Source organism: Vanessa atalanta, chromosome 22 (assembly GCF_905147765.1).
Source record: "Vanessa atalanta chromosome 22, ilVanAtal1.2, whole genome shotgun sequence".
Taxonomy (NCBI): domain Eukaryota; kingdom Metazoa; phylum Arthropoda; class Insecta; order Lepidoptera; family Nymphalidae; genus Vanessa; species Vanessa atalanta.
This window is the reverse complement of record NC_061892.1, coordinates 5089787-5113204: the sequence shown is the minus strand read 5'-3', so window position 1 is coordinate 5113204 and position 23418 is coordinate 5089787. Positions and strand designations below refer to the sequence as shown.

Genomic DNA, 23418 nt, shown 5'->3' with positions numbered 1-23418 from the left:
AACTAAGGCATACAATAAAAAAATTATATTCAAACCTAAGACATCATTAAAAATCGATAAATTGTTTTGTTGCCATGATGCACTAAGCAATCTTTGGTTGTTTAAATGCTGATATTGACATTGTTTGTGTGATATTGTTTGTCTCTTTTACGCTCATTGTTTACGGTATAATAAAATAAACATTGAATTTGACAAATGCAAAGTTGTATTTATGAAATTCCAATGGAAATTATTGCAAAGTTTCAATAAAGGTTTTTGAATTTTCTCTTTTTTAATTAAGTATAAGCTGCTATTAAGTATTGTCAAATATATTTGCTATGACAGAAAACATCGAATTTTATCAAAACCAAATAGCTTTGGCTAGAACGGAAATAAAAAACTTAAGGTTAATAATAATCGACTAATGTTAATAAGGCGTTTGTTTGTTATAGACCATTAGCTTTAATAATATTTTCAATTGCAGGCAGCGTATATCTGCGCTTAAACATGAGCATTTAAAAGAAATACATCACATTAAATCGACGCTTAGTAATCTTCGCTGTTCTAACTGCGCTGCTGAAGGTATGTTACATATATCTATATAAACTGGGACTGCATTATATATAGTAATTTTAATAGTATATAGTAGCGGATATTTTAGTAAATCAATAACATTAAGTTTACCTATTTAATAGAGTGAAGCAATCGTTTATACAACTTCATAATCAAACTTAGGTATTGCAATTTTCTTGTTACTTGGTTAGTATCAAACAGCCTGTAAATTGCTGGGTGTAGAATTCCCTTGACAGGCTTGGAGATTGACCCACCATATCAATCCACACCATGTTGGTTTGTAAAAATTTGGCAGAAACTGACATGTGCAGGTTTTACAGTGTTTTCATCTAGTGTCAAAATGCATAAACATGAGATGAATGATAAAAAACATGCAAACTTATTGGTACTTGCTCGGACTTGCTTCTACAAATTTAATAAAATTCATAGGTTTTGCCATTAGGTAACCTCAGCTCTATATATTTTTAAAATAAGAACCAGTAGAGTGTGTACAGTATACCTACAAATTAAATTTATTCCAATTCTTAAATATAACTTTTATTGCAGCCACTTCATTGGTTAGTATTCCTAATACTGATCAGGCTTCAGTATCTCAGACTCACTCAAATGAGATATCATTTCGACCTATAGGATACATTGAGACATCATTTGCTAATAAAAGAGCAGTGCCAAGGCAACCGTCTGTTTTGACAAATTCAAAGGGAGTTATTGTGATTGATACAAATGTGTTCAATAACCCCAATCACGCAACAACTGGTTTGGAAGAATTTTCTCATTTATGGTTTGTATTGGAGTATTTTATTTCATAGAATTTTTCAAAGAAACTTATTTGGAAATAATATTAATTTTAAAGTTAATGTTTTATTTAGTATTATTATAATTATGTATAAAATATAATTTTTTCAGGATTATATTTCACTTCCATATTCATGACAACGTCACTGTACAGTCAAAGGTGTCACCCCCTCGCCTTGGTGGGAAGAAATGTGGTGTATTGGCTAGTAGGTCTCCGCATAGGCCTTGCCCTATTGGACTTTCTCTTGTCCGATTGTGTCACATTGAAGGTATTACTTAATTAATATAAAATTTTATGTTCTTATTTTTTTAACAAGTACAAAGTATGAAACTGTTTTATCAAATAAACTATTTTATCACTGTGTAGTTTCATACAGCATAAATATAACCCTTTTACATGTTATTATAATGTATCTGTTTACTTATGCATATGTGTAAGGATGCATTGGTAATAATCATATATTACTCTGATGTAAATTGTGCATGTTATTTGTATCACACAAGGCCATCAACATTTGTTCAACAATGTAATGACAATTTTATAGATATTTTATATACTTTATACTCTAAAACTATTCTTATGTTAATTTCAGAGTGAAACAAAAGGCATTTTATTTCAATGAAAGTTATTTTATTATTTAATTTACATTGCACCGGTGGAGAGTGATGGGTCCAAAGATCTCTTTTTTAAGTTGTTGGTACTCTTTTAGTTTTTAATTTTTAATGCTTATCAAGTCGATTTTGTTTCATTCTTTGTCAAAATTAGAATAATAATAATAAAATTTGGTGAATTGTAACAACAATACCTAATAAAATATATTTTATTACAGGAAATAAAATATTCTTCAATGGAGTAGATATGGTTAATGGTACACCCGTACTTGATATTAAGCCTTTCATACCCCAATATGATTATCCTCCAGCGAATGGGGATTCCCCGATTTTAACTTCATTAGTTAGACCGCCAACGGAGGGAACCAATGATGCAACACAAACCATGGTTAATTTGCAGATAGATGATGATTCTTACTCAGTTAGGAGGTTGGTATCCTTGATTATATCCATTAAATAGCTGTTGCCCGCGGCTTTGCTCGCGTGGAAATTGGTTATAAATAATTTAACAACTCATTTAAAATATTATGTTAAATTAAGACCTCTTTGTAAACCACATTTGTGGTTCAACTTTCGTGGGTTAGATCCACCAGACTGCTCGTAAAGTTCGAGAGTGAGGAACTGGCTTTTTAGAATTTTCCTTGCGAAAAACAGTCTGCTCTTAGAATTACTCCGGCCATTTTAAAGAATTGACCTTGTGAGGCTAGAAAGACCAGAAACGCTTAAATACGTATCTACTTATTTTTAATCAGTATTCCAAAAATAAAGTTTCATGTTTCTAACTTAAAAAATGACGAACTTCCATACAAACATTCAACCTCAAAATACCTTCCTTAGTGGGTGTGTACTCAATAAAACTAACCAAATTTCAAGGCCCTAACTTTAACTGTTTACGCTCGGCGATGATGAATCAGTCAGTCAGGACTTGTCTATACATATAATAAAATTGGGAATGTCTGTTTGATATATTAAAATAGCCGCGTTTTATTAAATGCATATGTATGTATACACGGTACATATACCTAAATTATATTTTTTACAATTTTTGTCCGTCTGCCTGTCTGGTTGTTCCGGCTAATCTCTGGAAAAGTCCCGTCAAAATCGGTCCAGCGGACCGATTTTGACGGGACTTTCACTGGCAGATAGCTGATGTAATAAGGAGTAACTTAGGCTACTTTTATTTTAGAATTACATATATGTAAAATAAAAGTCACGCTTTTTTATTAAATTCAAACTTGCACGAAGTCGCGGGCACAGCTCTTTATTTTATATATATAGATAGAAGATTAGTGAGGAGACTTCTTTGTTACGCCTAAAAATAAAAAATAAAAAACTGTTAAACCAATCTTATAATATTAAACACATGTAGCTGCGCTTCGCAGTTTCACCTTATTTAAGATTAGACTATTGTAGTGATAAGTTTGGATTTAAGGTTCTTTTATTTTATAAAACAAAAATTTTCAAGCATATACTTCCAAGTAAAAAATCTGTAGTCAATAAATTTAATTGGCTGATGGTAGGAGTATGCCCGATTAATTAATTAATTAATGTCTATAGGATTAAAGTTTCTAGGAGCTTTAAGTATTACATTGATCCATAAATGGTTATAGAACTCAAAAGTCGAGTGTACTCCTTTGATTTGTATTACCGAAAGCTCTTAATACTTAATAGTGGAGAATTTTACGTAAAAACTTATGGAAGATTGTAAATTAAGGCTCACACACACAAAGGGGAGAGGGTTATGAGTTGTTAAAAATATGGGTGTGATGCCCCACAGTTCCTAATTTCCGATGTACACACACCCTTTCTGGGGTAAGCTAAAATAGATTAAATCGGTTAAGTTAGGCCATTTAAAAAAAAAAGATTTTCTTTGGAACGCGCGGTTATCCACATCGAACAAAAAGAGGTTCTCTCGTTTTTATTAGTGATTAGGTCAAAATACGTTATTATACAAAATTTTAGATTATCGGATGATTATGTAAAGTACATGCATGACAGACATCTTGATTTGCCATTTCGCTTACTATTTACTAGATGTACCTAAGGGGGAACAGTACCACCGATATGCCCGATGTGATATAATAAATACTATTAAAAATAATATTTTCGCCGAATTGCTTAGTGCAGAAGGTCGTTGGCGATTTAAATTATTGTTTATAATTTGAGCGGTTTAAAGTGATAATGTTTCTGTTGGGTATCTCATTCCATCCAAATCGTATTTTTCGTTTAAAATATTAGTATTAATCATATTTTGTTTTATTTCCATTTAATTTTATTTCTTACTAAGCTAAGTACTCATAAGTAAATCTTCAAAATTGTTATTATGCTATTAGTTTATTGTTATCGTGTCGTGTGGATATTTTGTTGGAGACTCATAAAATAAAACTATTTATTTGATATATCTTAAAAAATTAGTATTTATGGTGTAACAGTATATTTTTAAATTATTGTATACATAAAGCTATGCGTAGACATAATACTCAAAATGGCCGTAACATATTTAACAAGAATAATTATTTTTTATAAGTAACGAAGTCAATCTTTTTATTATAAAATAATGTTCCATTAATATAAAGTTATATTATATGTATAATATGGCCCAACAGTTCTAGTAGATAAATATATATTTTCATAATATATTCATTCATAATTGTTTTTTTTTTTCAGTGTCAGTCCTCGTTTAGTTCAACCGATTGGTATTGATACATCGAGTCCACTTCCTCGCTCGCCGTTCGGTGATATTCCTTCCCCAATACACGAACCTGCAACTCTTATATCCCCATCCCCAGAATCACCAACAAGCGAAGACTTACTGGATGGTCCAACGAGGTCTCCAATTCGAAGAGTTGAAACTGAACGTGGCTCTCCGGATGGTCAAGAAAGATTCACTCCGCCACAATCTGCTACTTCACTAAATGTTAACCAAGATGGTATTCGGGTTGCATCCTGGGTGATTTCTCCGCCTTCACAGCGGTTCCAAGTAGTGTTTACGGAGGATGCTCTCCAAAGATTGAACGATCTCATTGGTGACAGAGCTCAAGCATTTAAATCAAACATTGAAAATCTCTTAGCAGAAGATCCGAGATCTGTTTATGTCCGAACCAGATATCCGGATCACGAATATAGCTGTGTCTTAGAAGATTTATCAATTAGTTGCGTATTTAACGATAATTCAGCGATGTGCACTATTATAGCACTGAGAAGTGCTGAAGAATTACAAAATTGATTATAAGTGTATAATCAAACAATAAAGGCTTTTTAGTCTATATAATTTGTTTTATTTATGAAACTTATTTGCAACATTATGTAACTATGTAAAACGAATTATAAGCTACATTTTAAAAAACAATAATTGTCTACCGGAACCAAAGTTGCCAACAGTTTCTAATATAGACAATTCAATAAATCGCATTTTATTGCCATGAAAGTTTATAGTTTTTATTGAGTTATCTTCCTTGAATTTTAAGGATTCTGAGAAGGCACTCCACTCTTTTCTATTAACAGAATAGCGATAACGAGCCATTAAGAATGTACCATTGCCAGCATCACTACGAGGTATGTACTCTGCTTTATCTAATTCGTAAATATCTCCTAAGTCGAAATGAAGTGTAAGATATTTATCTTCTTTAGGATTCGATTGACCAGATGTACCCCAATCGGTATGCCATATCGATTTGAGATTTCCATCGGTAAGATTACACACTTCTTGACAAGGTTGACATGGCAAGTTACATGCGACTTTAACTCCTGTTATTATGTATTTCAAAGGGTCTTCCATTACTATACCTGAAGTGTAGTCGGTCCATTCGGAAACTGTTTTATTCCAAACAGTTCGAATCCTAAAGTTATGTTTACTGTTATATGCAAAATCTTTAAATGTAAATGAATTGCCTTTAATATTTGTAAACACTACACCATCTCTTTCGATTTCATAGAAATCTGCTTTACTACTTTCATCCCATTTGAGGGAAATTGTCGAAGTTGGTTCATCGTCACTGACTTTAAGATTTTGCGGTTGTTCTAATTGTTTATTCAAAGAGAATAGCCCAAAAACTTCACCCTGATTAGTAAAATCGGTTACCTTGATTGCAATTTCATTCGCTGTGACGTCAAATTTTTCTATTTTTATTAATAAACACTTTTGTTTCGTCGCATCATATTCACTCAAATAGGAATTTATACAGAATTCCTTATCAAAATAGTATGAATTATCTTGATTTTCAAATTCAGTAAGACTTTCAGCTTTATTTAAAATTAAAGATTTCCCATTAATAGCTACCTTTATATTTTCAATCTCTTGCGATGTCATTATTTGTATCAATGTACTCCTTTCTTTAACCATATTTTTGTAAGATTTACGAGTTTTATAAATAGTTATTAATAGATCACCAACACGGTTAGATGTCGGTGCAATTGCTAAAATTTTGGTGGTGGCGTAATCGCCTTTTAAATAGTCTGAAGTAATGCCGTCGTCTTCGTAAATTTTAAAGCTTGAAGTTCCATTTGGGTATAAAGTAAATATCCTAAGATCTCTTATTATTTCATATGGATTGTTGTGTGGTTTCGTCATCGGTACAATAGACCCTTCTTTTATAAAAATAGGAATCTTCCAGAGAGGCGTCAGAATATTATTATAAATTTTACCACCTTGATATTTTTTTCCGGTCATAAAATCAATCCATATTTGATTTGTATTAGGAAGATATATTCCATCGCGAACAGATGTTTCCTTAACTTTTACGTCATTATAAATTGGAGCCACCAATATATTAGGACCCCACATGTACTGATACTGGGAGTCTTTTGTGTAAGCAGATGTTTCTTCAGGAAATTCAAGGAACATAGCTCTTACCATTGGGAGTCCATATATAGACTCATATCCAATACTGTAATTATATGGCATTAAAATAGATTTTAGCTTTAAATAGGCTCTATTAATTTTTATAGCTTCCTCGTCGTAACTGAATGGAGTTTTTGGGGTGTTTCCCCATCCGTCCATGTTTAATTGTAATGGTGTAAAAGTTTTCCATTGATAATCTCGGATATTAATTTCTTTACAACCACCTGCGTAAATGCCATCCATATCAGACCCTACAATCGGTAGACCGGATAGGCCTGCTCCGATATAAGTTGGAATATGAAATCGAATATATTCCCACTCCCCGCCTTTTTGATCGCCGCTCCAAATACCAGAATAGCGCTGCGTACCAGCCCATCCATCGACCATAATAATCATTGGTCTGACATTGGTTTTAGTTGCTTTCACAAATATATTCGTAGCATTTTCAACTGCGCTAAGTCCAAAAGAATAACCTGAACCGATCCACGCGACATCGCATTTAAGTGCTACTACATTAGCAACACCTACTTCCTTACCTAAATCTCGCTCCCCTTTTTTAGGATTTAAGGGATCAACAGGGTGAAGATTGGATTCCGTCCATAAGGCGACTTCAACTCCATTTTGTAAAGAATAATCGACGAATTCTTTTAAATTCTGAATGTCGCCATCCAAAGAATCTGTTTGACCATACCCAGAACCGTAACCGTCGTTTGGTATAAACCAGCCTAAGGGTACATCGTGTTTTTTGTATCTGTCTATCATAGCACGAGCAGAAAATTGGTAGTTATTCTTTTCTCCATTTAATGATTCTAAAATACCTTTTTTATCACCAATTTCATTTGGTTTATAGCTTTTGTAATATTCCCCATCTTCAAAAAGTATCGCTCCTCGAGTGTCTGAGGTAACCTTTACCCAATAATCGCGATTAAAAGCATTTAAATGCGCTTCATAAAAAGCATACTCTGGCATCAAAAGCGGTTGTCCCGTTAACTCATAATAGTCGTTCAAAATGTCTTTTGGTATACTATTAATAAAATAATATGCATCGAAGTCTTCACCTTCATGAACTATTTCTATGAAATTATCTGGCTTATCACCAAAGTCATAAGTTCCTTTTTGCCAGGTATTTCTTAAGACACCATATCCATAAGAAGACCAATAAAAGGGACAAGCCGATGTTACCCCTCCATCGTCCCATTCGTTTGTATTTTTAATGTATATTATTTCACCCTTGTGACTGAATCTTCCATTTTGCATTCCACCTCCGAAAAAGTATTCGTCATCGTGCTGTTTCAGCATTTGGGTTGAATTGCAATCGGCATAAGACAATGGTTTGATCTCATGTAATACTTCTTTGTTCATTCTCAAGTCAACAACATTCATAGTACCCTTTATCTTATCAAAAACGATTTGCACATCTCTCGTTTGCACAATATAATGCGTATTTACATCATTAAGTATCGATTGTCTGAATGCTTCGAAGCCATAGTCATTTATGTCTTTTACAACAATCTTTGCAACATCGTCTGGGTTTATTGGTATTGGAAAATCTAAGAATATTCCGCTTGGGGACATGTAATATCTGAATACATGATTATTTAAAATGTGTAAATTAGCTTTTTCACTAGTTTCAAATTCTATTGCATAATGACTGTCGGTTTTTATAATAAATTTTATACCACCAATAACTTTTTCTGAATTGTCGACCATTGTTTTTTCTGTTTTGTTTTACCTGAAAGTAAAAATGTTCCCATTTAAATATTGTTAAATCTAAATGTAAACGTACATTGTAAAGTGAACTAATTACAAATGAAGGTAATGGACAATAAATATATATATTTCTTTTAAAAATAATGTTGAATTTACGACACTATTTATCTCATCAAATCCGTGAATCATTTTTCATATATTACTAAGAGTTGCGTGGTTCTGGCAGAGTAGAACAGAACCCTATCTTGATTTCCGTCCCGTGGATAGGTAAGAGTCTACCAACGGAACTAATTTATTGTGTGTATCATTTCCACTTTTAATTGCTCTGTACAAAATCCCTCAAGATAAAATTTGTACGATATAATTTGTAAGATATAAAAAACGTTTTTAAGTATCAAAATAATCATTAATATAAAATTTTAAAGTTGAACATAAGCTTGTGTCAAGACTTCAATTGCTATACAACTGTCCGCAACATATCTAATACATCTCTATCCATAATAGGTTTTGTATATGCCATAGGAACCTTTATAAGTGCGAATTAAGCTCTATATGACTAGTTCCAAATAAAAGCTCAAGATAATATTTAATTTAATATGCTGTTTCTTAGGCCACTAAATATAGGAACAAAGAACTATAATTCGTAGGGATTAGGTATCGTAGGTTGGCTAAGGCTAGTGTAGAAGTTAGCATGAAATGTAAATTAGATATAACACAAGGAACTTAACATTTTTCGGATCAAAGACAAACCGGCTAGACGGGTTATGCATGTATTAGGCAAGTTAAAAAATTAGGATTTTTTATTGGAATTTCCAGAACTTCGTCAGAGGTAATTCTAAAATCTTATTTAAAAGTTAAATAAGAATTTCCTACTTACCAATAATAGGGTTGTGCAGAGGTATGATTGGTACTTATATTGTAAGTAATATTAAAACTAGAATAATTAGCTACGGGCGTTACATACATTTTGTTAAATGACAAATGTAGCCATCCAATCTTTGTATAGTAAGTTAGTTACTAATAATTGCCAAAGATATTAATACATATAGGAATACAGCGTAAATTTCAATTTCGCTTTAACTCTAGCTCTAACGGGATTATGGTCAACATATATTTTCATTCATTCAGAATGAAAATTCTGAATGAATGAAAATATGTTGACTAAATTTATCGTTTCATTAATTTTTTTATCTAATTATTACCTTATCAATTTTGAAAGTAATAATTCCCGATTAGACGCGCAAACAGGGTGATCTACGTTGGTAATATTTTACAAGCGAAGCATAAAAAACAGTCTTCTCTAAACTATTATTTTTTGTGCAGTGTTAGAACACAATACGCTGGTCAATTATTTTTAAGCGAATGATTTAATACCAGCTCTTAGGAATTGAATTTATTCTTTTACTCATTTAGGCGTTTAATCATTTTTTACTATTTACTATGCGTTAATCTTAATTTAAAAAGTAATACGGATGAATAATAATAAAAATTACCATACCTCTTATTTGTTTGAATTGATTCCTTAAGATATCATAACTTGCAAACAGGGCTTTCCAAGAACATTTATAAAAACATCGTTTTTTTTTTTTCGAGTAGATATGTGAATTAATGTTTACGTTACTATTTTCCTCTATAAAGAAGTTAACACACTCGCACTGCCTTAAGTAGACTGGAATTCTATATACAATCAGCCGGCTTTATATCAAGCTTCAAAATGGGACGGTTATCACATCGTTCTAATAACATACAAAACATGATTTTGACGTATCTATTTGAATAGTCTTGATAGTAGGCGCATTTTTATTTGCTTATTAATCAATATAAATTGTAAACAGGATAGGTACTTCTATATTTAAATAGAGCATGTCCTTTGTTCATTTTTATTACAATTATATAGAATTTAAAGTGAATTGAAAAAAAAAATTAAGTATACTCAGTATCACGACGCATCGCTAATTTTCTTAGAAAATTTAAGCAAAATATATATATTTTGTAGTGAGGTTTTCGCGTGCTCACGACACGAAAATATTATTATTAACTAATACAAAAAACGTAGGTAATTAGATCGTATTTCTTTTCGTATGCTAAAAACTATCGAAAATATTAATAAATTGTATCGTTTTGTTTTTGTATTTTATAACAATATAGAAACAGGTAATGTGGCTTGTGAGTTATCTATAAATGATGGTCGTATGCTGTCGATCTATTTTTGGAGACATTTGGAAACATACAAACCTCTAGTTGTTTTATATTGGCGGAGGAAATCAATTTTTTAAGATAAAATCATTCAACCTTTAGTGAGCAGTGACCGCTAGGCGATAACTAGTAACTATAAACTTTTTGACTTTTTTATTTTTTTTAAATTTTACATTAGTAGTTCATGTTTCGATTAAAAAAAAAGTTCTTCCTGCGTTAACCCTAAGTTTTATGTTAAATTATTTAATATATATAGTTTTCTTTTGTTGGCTGGGGAGATTTTTTTTTATTGAGTACTTTATATTTTCATTAATTGTTCGTAGTTGTTCAAAATATATATATTTTTTTAATTTCCTCAGTTTTTTTCATATTATATCTATTGCTCGTTAATTATAATATTGCTTCGTTCATTTATTTTCATTTACAAAAATATCTGTTCGTCCTGCGTTACCCTTTAATGCAATATATAAAAAATAATTTTATTCAAAAAATTTTGATAGAGCAATAAAGAACAGACAATTAACAAAACAAAAATTAAAAAAAAAATAATCTTCCCCAGCGAACTTAAGACAATTCAAATCTCAGAGATTTTTAGTGTGACTAGTATTTTTGGCAACGTTAATTATTTTAACTCGACTGCAACCAAATAAAGTACCTGTTACTTGGATATCATTCATTTAATTTATTTGAAATTGGTATAAAGTATTAATCATTAATAAAATAAAATTAAATAAAAACATATTGATTATTATCGTTTTAATGTCAATCAAACTGCTTTTTCTACTTTGAAATTCAATACAGTAGTTTAAGAAATTTTTAAAGATATATAACCACATAAAAAATACACTGGTATTTTTTTGGCCTCTTCATCGTCACCGGACGAGTGAGCGAGTCGTAGAAAACTCTGGCGGAGAATACACAAGACATGTTGTAAGAAACATGAGCATTGAGCTTAGTACGGGCGAAATAACAACTTAATCTTTCGTATAAAGTTTTTGTGTATCCATACTATATCAGTTCAGTTCGCTTCGAAAGTGCCTAGAATATTTTATCTTCTTTTCGACAACAAAAAATTGCTTATGCCTATTGTCCCAGCTATTGACTACGATTGTACTTTATTCTCAATATTAAATAAATTGTATATTTATAGTCTGATATATAGTACTAATCTATAATATATACATTAAAGAGAAAATTAGACATATAAAACCATTGACCTATATAATGTAAAAATTAAACCCTAACTATAAGGAAAGATAACTTATTAAAGTATCGTAAATTTAAATTTTGTAACTAAGTAGGTATGTAGTATAAGTAATTAAGTATACAAAATGTCTGATCATACGTGTACTTACAATCTACAATTTTTTTGTCAAATTAACTATCAACACAAAACGACTTTACATTATATGAATTATGAATATATTACATTTATATTTTAGTAATACATTTTATATATTTCATAATTCATATAATTCAAGATAGCAAATATGACATTGTCAATGAACGTATGTGTCCTTGGGGGTAACAGTCAGTTTCAGTATATAACTATATATGTATTATCTATGACTGGCTGGCTGTGGCTGTACAAAATTTTGGTGTTGCGTACTTAAAAATACGAAAATTACGCCAGAGTCAGAAATAAAAATATGGTATCTTTTATTATTTAAAATTGTCAAGGTAAACTACGAAATATTTCTCGAAACCCTATTATGTCGTAACCATATTTTTTTGCTCAATAAGATCGAAAATTTGGATCGAACTTCATTGTACGAGATATTTTTTTTTGTTGTTTCACTTTTTTCTTTTAAAAAATTAAAAATATTGTGACCGAAGGTACCTAAGTAGAAAGCTATATAAGTAATTATGGAGCACAGTATCTCGGAAAACGTTCGTAATGCAGCCTAAAGATCACAAGTCAGCCGAAGAGTATTTACGCTTATTTCGGCAAGTATGCCGAAATTATTTATATCCACATCCACAATCCTTATCGCCAGATTTATTCGGTGATTGGGATTGTAGTTAGGACTTAATTGGAAGATTACCGGTCTTCCACTCTTATACTCCCGGTTTATTCTTCATTATAATGGAAACGACGATATGTTTGCAATGACATTGTTAATTTTCAGTAAAAAATTCTGTCGTTGAAAGACGATTTTTTCATTCATAATGATAATAAGATGTCAAATTTGCCAGATAGCTACATAACATACCTTCTACCATAACATATTTTAAGCGATAACAGACAACTGAGTGCGTATACGCCTTTATATTAAAATTATATATTTTATCTGTAGATTAATTTTTGACTCTCGTTTCACTTCCGAATTGTCGTTGTCATGCTGTCAATTTTTTGATTACTCACGAAGTTGCTGGCCAGTGCATTTTGTTCTGAATTAACCATCAAAAATATAAATAGTAAGTCATTACACAAGTTTGAAATCTAATACTTCTAAGGTATACTCTGTTCCTATAATGTTATGAGATATTTAATACTATTTACTTTCATTTTTTGTCTATAGTTAAGATTTACCTGCCGGTAATGTAGCTTGATTAAAACTTGTAAACCTTTTGCAGATGTTCTTAACTCGTTCAGAGTACGATCGTGGAGTCAACACATTCAGCCCCGAAGGGAGGCTGTTTCAAGTCGAATATGCCATAGAGGCTATAAAACTCGGTTCTACCGCGATCGGTATTTCAACTTCTGAAGGTGTTGTTTTGGCTGTTGAAAAAAGGATAACTTCGCCCTTAATGGAACCAACTACTATTGAAAAAATTGTAGAAGTTGACAGACACATTGCTTGTGCTGTTTCCGGGTTAATGGCGGATTCCAGGTGATTAAATATTAATAAATAATTCCTATCCTACTAACAACCATTTTAGAAAAAAATAATTTGAATCTGACTTGAGCTTCAAGTTTGTTGTAATTTGTCAGTAGTCAGTTAGAAAGTGATACAGAAGTTATATAAAATAAATTCTTCTTTTTTTTCAGAACTCTAATAGAGAGAGCCCGAGTAGAATGCCAGAACCACTGGTTTGTATACAATGAGCGCATGAGTGTTGAGTCATGTGCACAAGCTGTGTCTAACTTGGCTATACAGTTTGGAGATAGTGATGATGATAGTGGAACAGCTATGTCCAGGCCATTTGGAGTAGCTGTTATGTTTGCAGGTTTGTTTTCAATTATTTAAATATGAAAAATATTAAATATTCATAGTAAAATGCTTTTGTATAAACTAATTTTTAGTCTTATTTTTAAATCATTATATTAAACAAATATTTAAATACAACCTTAGAAGTAAACTTATTAGAATAAGTTAAATTTTGTAGCTGAATTACTTTGTTTTCTAAATCAAGTATATATACATATACATTATTTTAAATAGCTTGGTATCTCTAGTTGATTTCAATGGCAAGAGAAGTTAATGTTGATAAACAATTTTATCTTGTCAATTCATAACATGTTATTTGTGGGGATCTAAATAATCTATGGATTGGGAAAAATTAAATTTTGAATGTCAGCATAGTCATTATAATGACTGGAAGTAAAATTAAAGTGGGTATGTCAGTAAGTAAGTGATATAGAGTTATAATATAAATATATACTAATCAAGAACTCTTTGCATAGCAAATATTAGCAATTTACATGGAATATCTAATCTAAGATTTTTTTTATCTTTACTGGTCCTGCCATTGGAATAGAGCATACTATTTAATTTACTTGACTAAAAGTATAGTAATAAGCAATTATTTATAGAGAAATATATTTTTTTAATTGAGTTAAATCTGTATACATTTTTTTATATATTTTTATGTTCTGTAAAACTGAAATAATATATTTTCTAGGCATTGACGAGAAGGGCCCTCAGCTATTCCATATGGATCCCAGTGGTACATTTGTCCAATATGATGCTAAGGCCATTGGCTCTGGTAGTGAAGGTGCTCAACAAAGTTTGAAGGTCCGTAAAAGTTTTATTAGAATTTTTTGAATGATTATTCGATTAATGTTTCAGGGCTTTTAATAGTTGCTAATAGCATACAATTAGTTTAAATATTTTTTAATAAGTTCTTTGATTATATATAAAACTATTTGTTGTGTGTTACTTTTTTAATATTGCCTTCTATAAAACAATTTACAAGATTTTTTATTGTAAAATTAGAAAAAGTAAAGTCTCGGTTGTTTTTTAGGAAGTGTATCACAAGTCAATGACCCTCAAAGAAGCGATTAAGTCTGCACTAACAATTCTGAAACAGGTTATGGAAGAAAAGCTATCTGAGAACAATGTAGAGGTTGTTACAATGACACCAGAGTCAATGTTCCACATGTTTACTAGGGAGCAACTTGCCGAGGTCATTAAGGATATACCTTGAACTCTTATACTAGGGATAGTTAAAGCATGGTTTAGTATACAGTTTTGTTTATTTTAATACTAAATATGAAAAAATAATAATTAAGTAAACAATAAAATTTTAATTTCACTCAAATTCATACAAACTGAATTCTATCCATGCTGCAACTATCTATTTTATGTATGTTCCGGTAGTATTTGAAGTAAATTGTATAATTTGGATAAGTATTTTAGTGATCATGTATTTCCCTTTTTACTTATAAACCTTGTTCAGCTTGTGTTTAATTAAACACTAGTTTCTCTCTTTCTGTCATCATTAATTTTACATTCGAAAGAAGAAGACATGGTATAGTTTAACCCTAAGCAACATTTATAAGTAAAATCATTCATTTGTATGGTTAAGTAAAATGTATTAATTGGAACATATTATTTTGAGTAATGTTAGAACATTCACAATCAAGTATTTATCAATATTTTTTACATATGGTAACATCAAGATTTTAGACAGTAACACCATTAAAATATTTCCCTAATGCAATTTATTTTAAATATTACTCCGGTGAAGGAGTTTCTAAGAATCTTAAAGTAAGTAATTGATGTTTAATAAAACTTACATCAATATCTATATGTATTATTTACCTTTTGATATTATTACATTTTTATTCAATAAAGTATTTAAACAAACGAACACTAAACAGTATTTTATAGCAGTATACTGTAGATTATATTTGTATCATAGAATTTTAGCTGCAGTTTCTTTTTAAAGTTTTACTAATATATCATTAGGGACAGGTCTAACAGGTATGTAGATATAAATTTTACTTAGTGATTTTATTTTATAGCTATCAAAGTCGAGACATATAACTGCATAATGTTTATAATAATGAACAGTAACAGCCCAAAAATGTACCCTGCTGAACAAAAGTTTGTACTATTATGTCTTTATATCCTTCAAGGCTTTAAGACACAAAGCATCTGAGCATCTTCCGTGACTAATCACACTGCTAAAGTGAACTGAATTATTATTATTCTAATAAAGGTTTTTTAGCGAGCATTACCTAACACTACCTAGAGTAGAATAAAATGTGCGCTTTTTAGAGTTTGCTAAATAGTGTAGTGTGCAAAAACGACAATCCAGGATCCCAAACTGCTGCTTATTCATAATTTGATAGAAATAAATGTCTCATAATGATAATAATAGAATTTGATACTATTGTTTTATATCAGAACAATAGGTCTAATATTGTTAAACTTACATAATATTGTTTCAATTTATCCAAGGTATGTGTATGTAATTTTATTTAGATCATATCTTCAATGCCAGAGCTGCAATGGAGTGAAAATAGTTCCAGGAATACACTACAAGAACTGTCCCGTTTGAGGTTGGGAAGGCAGACCGTCTAAAAAATGCTTATTATTAATGTAAACTGTCGTACTTTGAAATAAACCCTTTGATGATATTATTATTATTAGTTCTTAATGTTGTGTTGATAGGTAAATATATGTATACTTATATTATTAATAAGAAAAAAATCTTTGATAAATTTATAAGCTAGGAATCTATTTTAATAACTCTTACTCTCATTGGAAGGCTACTTTAGTTAAAATAAGTCAATTTTATTAACGGTATTTTTCAAACCGTAATTTCAGTTTGTATGGTTGCTTGTGTGTATATTTTATAGACTTGATCAATCACAATGAAAATTTGCTACATGATGGCCAATAGATGGTGCTGCACACTAACTTTAACATTACGTTAATGTGCTGCAGCATTCGTTTTCTAGTATATATAGTATATAATTATAATCTATTCAATTTAATTTCTAACTAAGAAAACAGAAAAAGAAGAATTATAATAGAAAAATATATTTTTATATATCAAACAGTATACAAAAGTAGTTGCAATGTAATAAATTGATTGCTTTTAATAACACATAATTAAATCTTATTGCTTATAATATTAATAAATGACCCACATTTCAATTTCAGTTAATGTCTTAATTATTTTGACAAACTGACTTTATAATTCAATTGAAAAATATTTTTTTACCAATATTTTGCCAAATAAGGTTCCAAATCCAATGGGTTGACATTGGGACCAAATCTTTCAACTGGGACACCATTTTTATCAACGATAAACTTTGAGAAGTTCCACTTAATAAAGTCTCCAAATGTGCCGCTCTGGGTGCGTTTTAAAAACGTCCACAATGGATGGGTGTTTTCGCCATTCACCTCGATTTTCTCGAAAACGTCAAACTTAACGCCTCTTTCTTGCACGAATTTGAGGATATCTTTCGCAGATCCTGGTTCCTGAGTACCAAATTGGTTGCAAGGGAATGCTAGAATACGGAAATCTCTGCTCTTGGCGTATTTTTCATATAATTCATTTAATTGGTTGTAGTTTGTGTCCGTTAGTCCGCATTGTGAGGCGACGTTGACAATGAGAAGTACAAATCCCTTATATTTGTCAAGATTAACGTCTCTGCCATATATATCTTTTACAGTAAAATCGTATATGGTTTCTGGCTTTTCAAGTTTACCTTTATCAATCTCTTGAGGTTTACTGAAAAAAAAAAAGTTTTAAAGGCTGATTGAGTGTAGTTACTACAGCAACAAGGGACTACAAGTCTTACATCCCAAGTTATGTTGCACATAGGTGGCGTCATGGATGGGTAATATTTTTTACAGTGTAAATGTCCGTCGGAGATGGTGACAATGTTCCATCAGCTAGTCAGTTTTGGCTTAGTAAAAAGTTATAAAACAATAACAATAGGTATTATTTATATACCCAGTATTATAATTGTATGTACAATATATTTTCATTTTAATAAATTCTTACCCAACAACATTATGGAATTCTCTAAATGTTTTAACGGCATCAAATATATCAGTTGCCATAATATCTGGATTTTCAAGTGTGGCAAAATGGCCACCATCTTCTACCATCGTACTGTGTAAATAATTTTTGAATTTAAGCTTCAAAATACTATCTGGTTGGTATGCCAGTTCATATTTGAATTTAATGCCCCATGTTGGTACTGCTGTTGGAATTCTGAAATAAAATCGGACATCTCGCTAACATTACTCTATTCAATATGACTTATGCTACAACATTATCCATGCTCAAATGTATACTTATTGTTATGGTATTTGGTATGGAAGTGTAGAACACAATAGAATTTGATGTGTTCCACTGTCATTTATCTCCGTGCGTAAAGAAGAATATATAATATAAATAAATCTTTAGGATAATAAAGTGACAGTTAATATAATTATATACATAAAATCAGGACATCTGACGTTTTTCTAATACAATATGTTGCTTAAATTAATAAACTAAATGAACTTACTCATCAAGCCTCATACTCAAGGCACGTTTATTGAAGGTCTCTGCATACAATCTCACAGCAGTAGTCATACTATTTGTAGACCAGTACACCATGATGTTGTCTAGTAAATGTGTGAGACTGTACTTGGGCAGTAAGTTACCATCTTGAGAATCTTTGTTAGATGGATTGGTCAATGTACAGAATTTATCTAGGATGTATGCAGCTAGACCGGCTGGCGAGTCTGTCAATGCTATACCTATAAACATAAAAAGTAATGTAAATTTTGTAACAAGTTAAATTGGATCTTATCACGAGGTATAAAACTCAAAATAGAGAAAATTCCGGACATGTGCAATAGATGCTGCTACTGCTGTTAAGACCCACCTCTCTTTTTGGTGGTGTGGTTTGGAAGTTATTTCAGAGGATTGGTGGATAAAGGGCGGTGTGCAGGCCCTTCTGTATAGGTAAAACCCACTTATCAGATAAGCAAGTGTTCCGGTTTCAATAACACATTAGTTTCCACATAAAATAATAATAATACCACAATTGGAACAATCTGGGATTGCATCAAGTTGATAACAAAGCAGTTGTAGATCCATGACTCAGATTTTTTTAGTTAATAGAATTTAGAGAAGTTGAATCCCCTGCCTATTATAATTAATTCAAAAATAGAATATACGATTTTAAATTTTTATGTAATATATAGATTTTGATTGTTACTTATCATTCCTCATCTAGAAAATGGATTAAAGAAGAGTTAATTAATACCTATTGTATCTGGTTTTGTTGCTTGTAAATGTAAGTAACCGGACTCTTCTATCAAGCGCGCTACGTGCTCGCTCCACGGGTACATGCGGCTTTCTAGTTCCGGTTCAACTATTAATTTCGGCCAAAAGTTGCCTGCAAATATTTAACAAAAGTAAATTTAAAATATCTGAACATTTTGTCTTACAGCAGCTTAATATTTTCTCCTGTAAATAAAATCGAGAAGTATAAAACTTTTTTTAACAATTTTAAACATTTTTAGGAATCACTAATATGCCTATTTACGTCTCCATTCAAGCTTAAAGCTTGTGCTAGGAGTGGGGAGCTCGAACCTGCGAACCATTGCGCTATTGACGTTTCTAATTTTAATTATATTCCCTGTTATAACTTTATGAAATGATTCGTTTGAAAGAGAGGTATAATACTTTTTTTATAATTTTTTGTTTGTATCATTGAAGTCTTTATAAGAGCCTTCTTTAGCAATGTAATTTTTTTATCCGATGTTAAGAACTTACCCAACAAAGTATAAATATGAGCCAATGGATGAAACCACAGCATAGGCATATTAGTATGAAAACCAAGTACTCTATCAGGAAATACAGTAGAAATAATCGAGCCCAATAAATGCCCGGCGTCACCACCCTGGATATAATATTTTTCATGACCTATTCTTTTCATCAAATTTGAAATAACTACCGCCATCTCAGCTGGACCTAAGCCTGGGCGAGCTGGTGCCTATAAAATAAATTTAACTTTAATTACTGTGCCATAAGGTCGAATATTGTATAACCTAATGTTATAAGTATTTATTTATTTTGTTAATAAGGTTATCACTGCAAGTATTAAATAGGGCAATATGTGATGTAATTTTAAAAGTCATATCAAGAGAATCATAATGTGATGTGCACTTATTATATGAAACATATTTGGAAGTTTATATTTATTTGTATATAAAATCTTTTTCCGTTTTAGTCTTATAATCATTTTTTTAAAACGAAATTATGAAATGGACGAATATATTACTATTAATATATTACAACTAGCTGCCGGTCTCAATGGCTTGCCTATAATGCCGTAGAACTTGAGGTCTTGGATTGAAATAGCAGGTCAAGTCCTAAAGTTTGCGGAGATATTCTTAGTAGGGATCTGTAGTTAGTAAGCTAGGAGTTTAGTACTAATGTTTTTCTACTACTTCTTCAATGATAAGATTTAAACTTATAGCTATACTATATGTCTGTCTGTTTGCTGCTCTTTCACAGTACACTAAATCGAATTTGATGTAATTTAGTATGAAGCAGCTTGTCTTAAGGCAGGACATAGGCTACTTGTCTATGCCTAACACATTACGACCAAACTTTGAAACGCGAGCGAAGCCGCCGGCCATAACTAGTTTAATATATAAATATGTTCCTATCTAATATTAAACAATCCATAAAATTTTTCATCGTTGCCATGTAATGAAACAGTTCATAAAAATTATCTTATCAAAAAAGACATTAAAAATATAGTTTTAAAAAGAGTTTTATGCATTACATTAAATACTAAATAATAATTTAAATACCTGTGAAAATCCATATCCAGGCAGGCTCGGTGCTATAATTTCAAAAACAAAATCATGACCAACCCTTGGCGTTATCAGTTTAGGTATAATCTCATAGAACTCCCTAATAGAACCTGGCCATCCATGTAATAATAGCAAAGGTACCACCTGTAAAACATCATCTGATGTAAACATGAAAAAACTATATGGTAAAAAATAAGCTCACCTGTAGCAACCAGAAAGAGCAAAAATGTATTCTACACTTAAAACAGCCAAGAACAATTTGTTGTAACATTTAAAAAATCAAAATAAAGCTATACTTTTCCTACATGGTTTTTAATAATTAATCATAATTGGTAAACAATATCTATGTACATTCAAAAAAATAATTTAAAAATGACAAAATTGCTATAAGGGCCAACAGTAATCACTGTTGGCCCCTTATTTATTATTTAATATAGGCAGGCAAGGAGATAAGTACTGTATTTTTTTAACTACGTCTTATATTGACAATGAGCTACTAACCTAGGGAACTAAGACATTATGTCCCTTGTGCCTTTCTTCACTTAAAATAGGGTTTTATGTATATAATCTTACTTTAATATCACCGGCGACATTAGGCTTAACATGCATATAATGTATATCCAGTCCTTGTACATTAGTCATATAGTGATCATATTTGTTGAAGAAATCTTCCCTCTCCTTAAAATTGTATTTATTCTGCCAGTAATCTAAAACACGTGTCATGAAATAGGAGTTAAAACCATAAGTGAATCCAGTATTTTCTAATGGTGGAGGAAATGGTCTTCTGTGCAGAAGTCTTTCCTTAAGATCATTTATCATCTGAAAGTATAAATAGTATTAATTGTTCAATTATTAAAATTTTTCAGTAGCTAACTCATTTTTATTAATTCATTAGTAATAGTAATTGGAATGAACTACACTTTTAAAACCATTTAAAAAAATCTAGTGTTAGTGGTCTGTTTTATATTTCAATAATAGTAAGTATTTAATGGTATAAATATTCAACTCACCACATCAGAAAACTCAATTTGATAAGGTCTTATAGCTAAATCTGGATTGAGTTTCATGGGATATGGTCCCCAGTATTCGTTCAAGTCTAATTTAGGTAGATCAGGCGGAGTTGTGATGGCTTGATATACATAGTAAGATGCTAAACCCGTTAGTATGGCAGATATAAAAACTATTTTTCGAAACTGAAAAAAAGTATTATTGGTACAGTCATTACAATATAAATATCTGATGAATTTTCGAAGTAAAGTTTATTAAATAGTAATTATTTTATCTCTAGTAGAATAATTTTAAAAATGTAAAGTCACTTTAAATGTTGCTTTAAAGGTTCTATTATTTTTTAGAACTGAATTTTATTTGTAAATCAATAATATTTATGTACCAATAAATTGCATATCAATTATAATTTAAAATTCCTCATCAACAGAATATTCATTCTTAAAAATAAAGTAACATTTTTAACTAGATTATTATTTGAAATAGTTATTGTACTTACTGAAAATAAAGATGATTTCGTTTTCTTTTTATTGTCTTGTTGATATTTCTTTTTGTTTTCATTTTTCTTTGATTGTTTATTGCTCATTATACGTCCAGTCGTTACGTTTTTGAAATATTTTAAAACTTTTACCGGCGTGATAAGTTTTACTTTACTTCAGAAAAGTTATTTAATTTTACTTAATTATTAGTTTAAAGCAGTTGTAGACAAGAGTTTATTGAGATTGATAAGTGTGAAAGTTAATATTTTTATAGCTCACTATTTTAAATCAATATTAATGTTTGAAATTGTATGATACTTGGTGATCACGTACGAAGTACGAACGAACACGAAAGTTGAATAAATGACAACTCATATGACAAATGACAAAAATAATTGACAAGCTAAGTCAACTGATAAGCTTTCTGTTCGTGAAATAAAAAATATGTTTATATTTTTTACTGCTTTCTAACTTTAATGAGTTATTTATAATGCCTTAAAAACATAATAAAAAGTTGCATGTCAAATATGAAGATATTTGATATTTAATATAAAACAACACACAATAGGACAGAACTTTTAAATATTATCATATTTTTTTCATCTTTCATGTTACTCTTTCAAGGCCAAACTACTGAACCAAATTTGTTGAAATTTGGTATGAAGCAAGATTGAACCCCAAAGACCAATTTCTAAAATGCGAGCTAACAACGCGAGTGACAACTAGTAAGTTATATACTACAAATATTCAAATTGTATATAAATTAGCTAAAGTCATAATGATATTTTCAACTAAATCTGCAAAACCGTTTACACACATTTTACCACTTTGAAAGTGTCTCTAGCGCAAACTATTCTGTTTAGAAAAAAATCATATTAGAAACCTCATTATCATTTTTGAAGACCTATCCATTGAAAAACATGTATGGATTCGATGAAAAAAATTTTTTGAGCTGCAGTTCTAAGTATGGGGAACCCAAATTTTTTTGTTTTTTTTTTCTATTTTTGTGTGAAAATGGTAATGCGTGTTGATATTTAGGTGGATATAAATAAACGATTACTTAGAAAAATGCAACGAACGTATATTGTTACCAAGTTTCAACAGTATAGTTCTTATAGTTTCGGAAAAAGTGGCTGTCACATACGGACAGACAGATAGACATGACGAATCTATAAGGGTTCCGTTTTTTGCTGTTTGGCTACGGAACCCTAAAAAAGTCCGC

The 23418-nt window shown here is 30.6% G+C and overlaps 4 protein-coding genes across 6 annotated transcripts; 2 read left to right on the top strand and 2 right to left on the bottom strand.

Moving 5' to 3' along the window:
* Positions 1-246: 246 nt before the first annotated feature.
* Positions 247-5225, top strand: LOC125072624 (tRNA (adenine(37)-N6)-methyltransferase). The gene is made up of 6 exons (XM_047683260.1): positions 247-385; positions 464-561; positions 1099-1333; positions 1459-1616; positions 2178-2388; positions 4627-5225. The coding sequence occupies exons 1-6, from the start codon at positions 318-320 to the stop codon at positions 5183-5185; spliced, it is 1329 nt and encodes a 442-aa protein (XP_047539216.1). The 5' UTR covers positions 247-317; the 3' UTR covers positions 5186-5225.
* On the bottom strand, positions 5084-12167 carry LOC125072623. Of its 2 annotated transcripts, none has more exons than XM_047683259.1 (2): positions 12061-12167; positions 5084-8531 (listed from the first exon to the last, which is right to left on the bottom strand). In XM_047683259.1, the coding sequence occupies exon 2, from the start codon at positions 8507-8509 to the stop codon at positions 5291-5293; it is 3219 nt and encodes a 1072-aa protein (XP_047539215.1). In that variant the 5' UTR covers positions 8510-8531; positions 12061-12167; the 3' UTR covers positions 5084-5290. The 2 variants fall into 2 exon arrangements, with proteins under 2 accessions (XP_047539215.1, XP_047539213.1); XM_047683257.1 differs by lacking the exon at positions 12061-12167 and adding an exon at positions 10008-10126.
* Positions 12168-12991: 824 nt separating this feature from the next.
* On the top strand, positions 12992-15282 carry LOC125072807 (proteasome subunit alpha type-5). 2 transcript variants are annotated; one of them, XM_047683504.1, is made up of 5 exons: positions 12992-13123; positions 13283-13539; positions 13698-13876; positions 14552-14664; positions 14894-15282. In XM_047683504.1, the coding sequence occupies exons 2-5, from the start codon at positions 13283-13285 to the stop codon at positions 15074-15076; spliced, it is 732 nt and encodes a 243-aa protein (XP_047539460.1). In that variant the 5' UTR covers positions 12992-13123; the 3' UTR covers positions 15077-15282. The 2 variants fall into 2 exon arrangements, with proteins under 2 accessions (XP_047539460.1, XP_047539459.1); XM_047683503.1 differs by having other exon boundaries at positions 13035-13162.
* A 1746-nt stretch (positions 15283-17028) lies between these two features.
* On the bottom strand, positions 17029-22551 carry LOC125072762 (juvenile hormone epoxide hydrolase-like). Its single transcript, XM_047683446.1, has 9 exons — positions 22217-22551; positions 21723-21905; positions 21286-21531; positions 20710-20856; positions 19664-19883; positions 19152-19283; positions 18405-18639; positions 17894-18106; positions 17029-17617 (listed from the first exon to the last, which is right to left on the bottom strand). The coding sequence occupies exons 1-9, from the start codon at positions 22301-22303 to the stop codon at positions 17101-17103; spliced, it is 1980 nt and encodes a 659-aa protein (XP_047539402.1). The 5' UTR covers positions 22304-22551; the 3' UTR covers positions 17029-17100.
* Between the last annotated feature and the right edge of the window lie 867 nt (positions 22552-23418).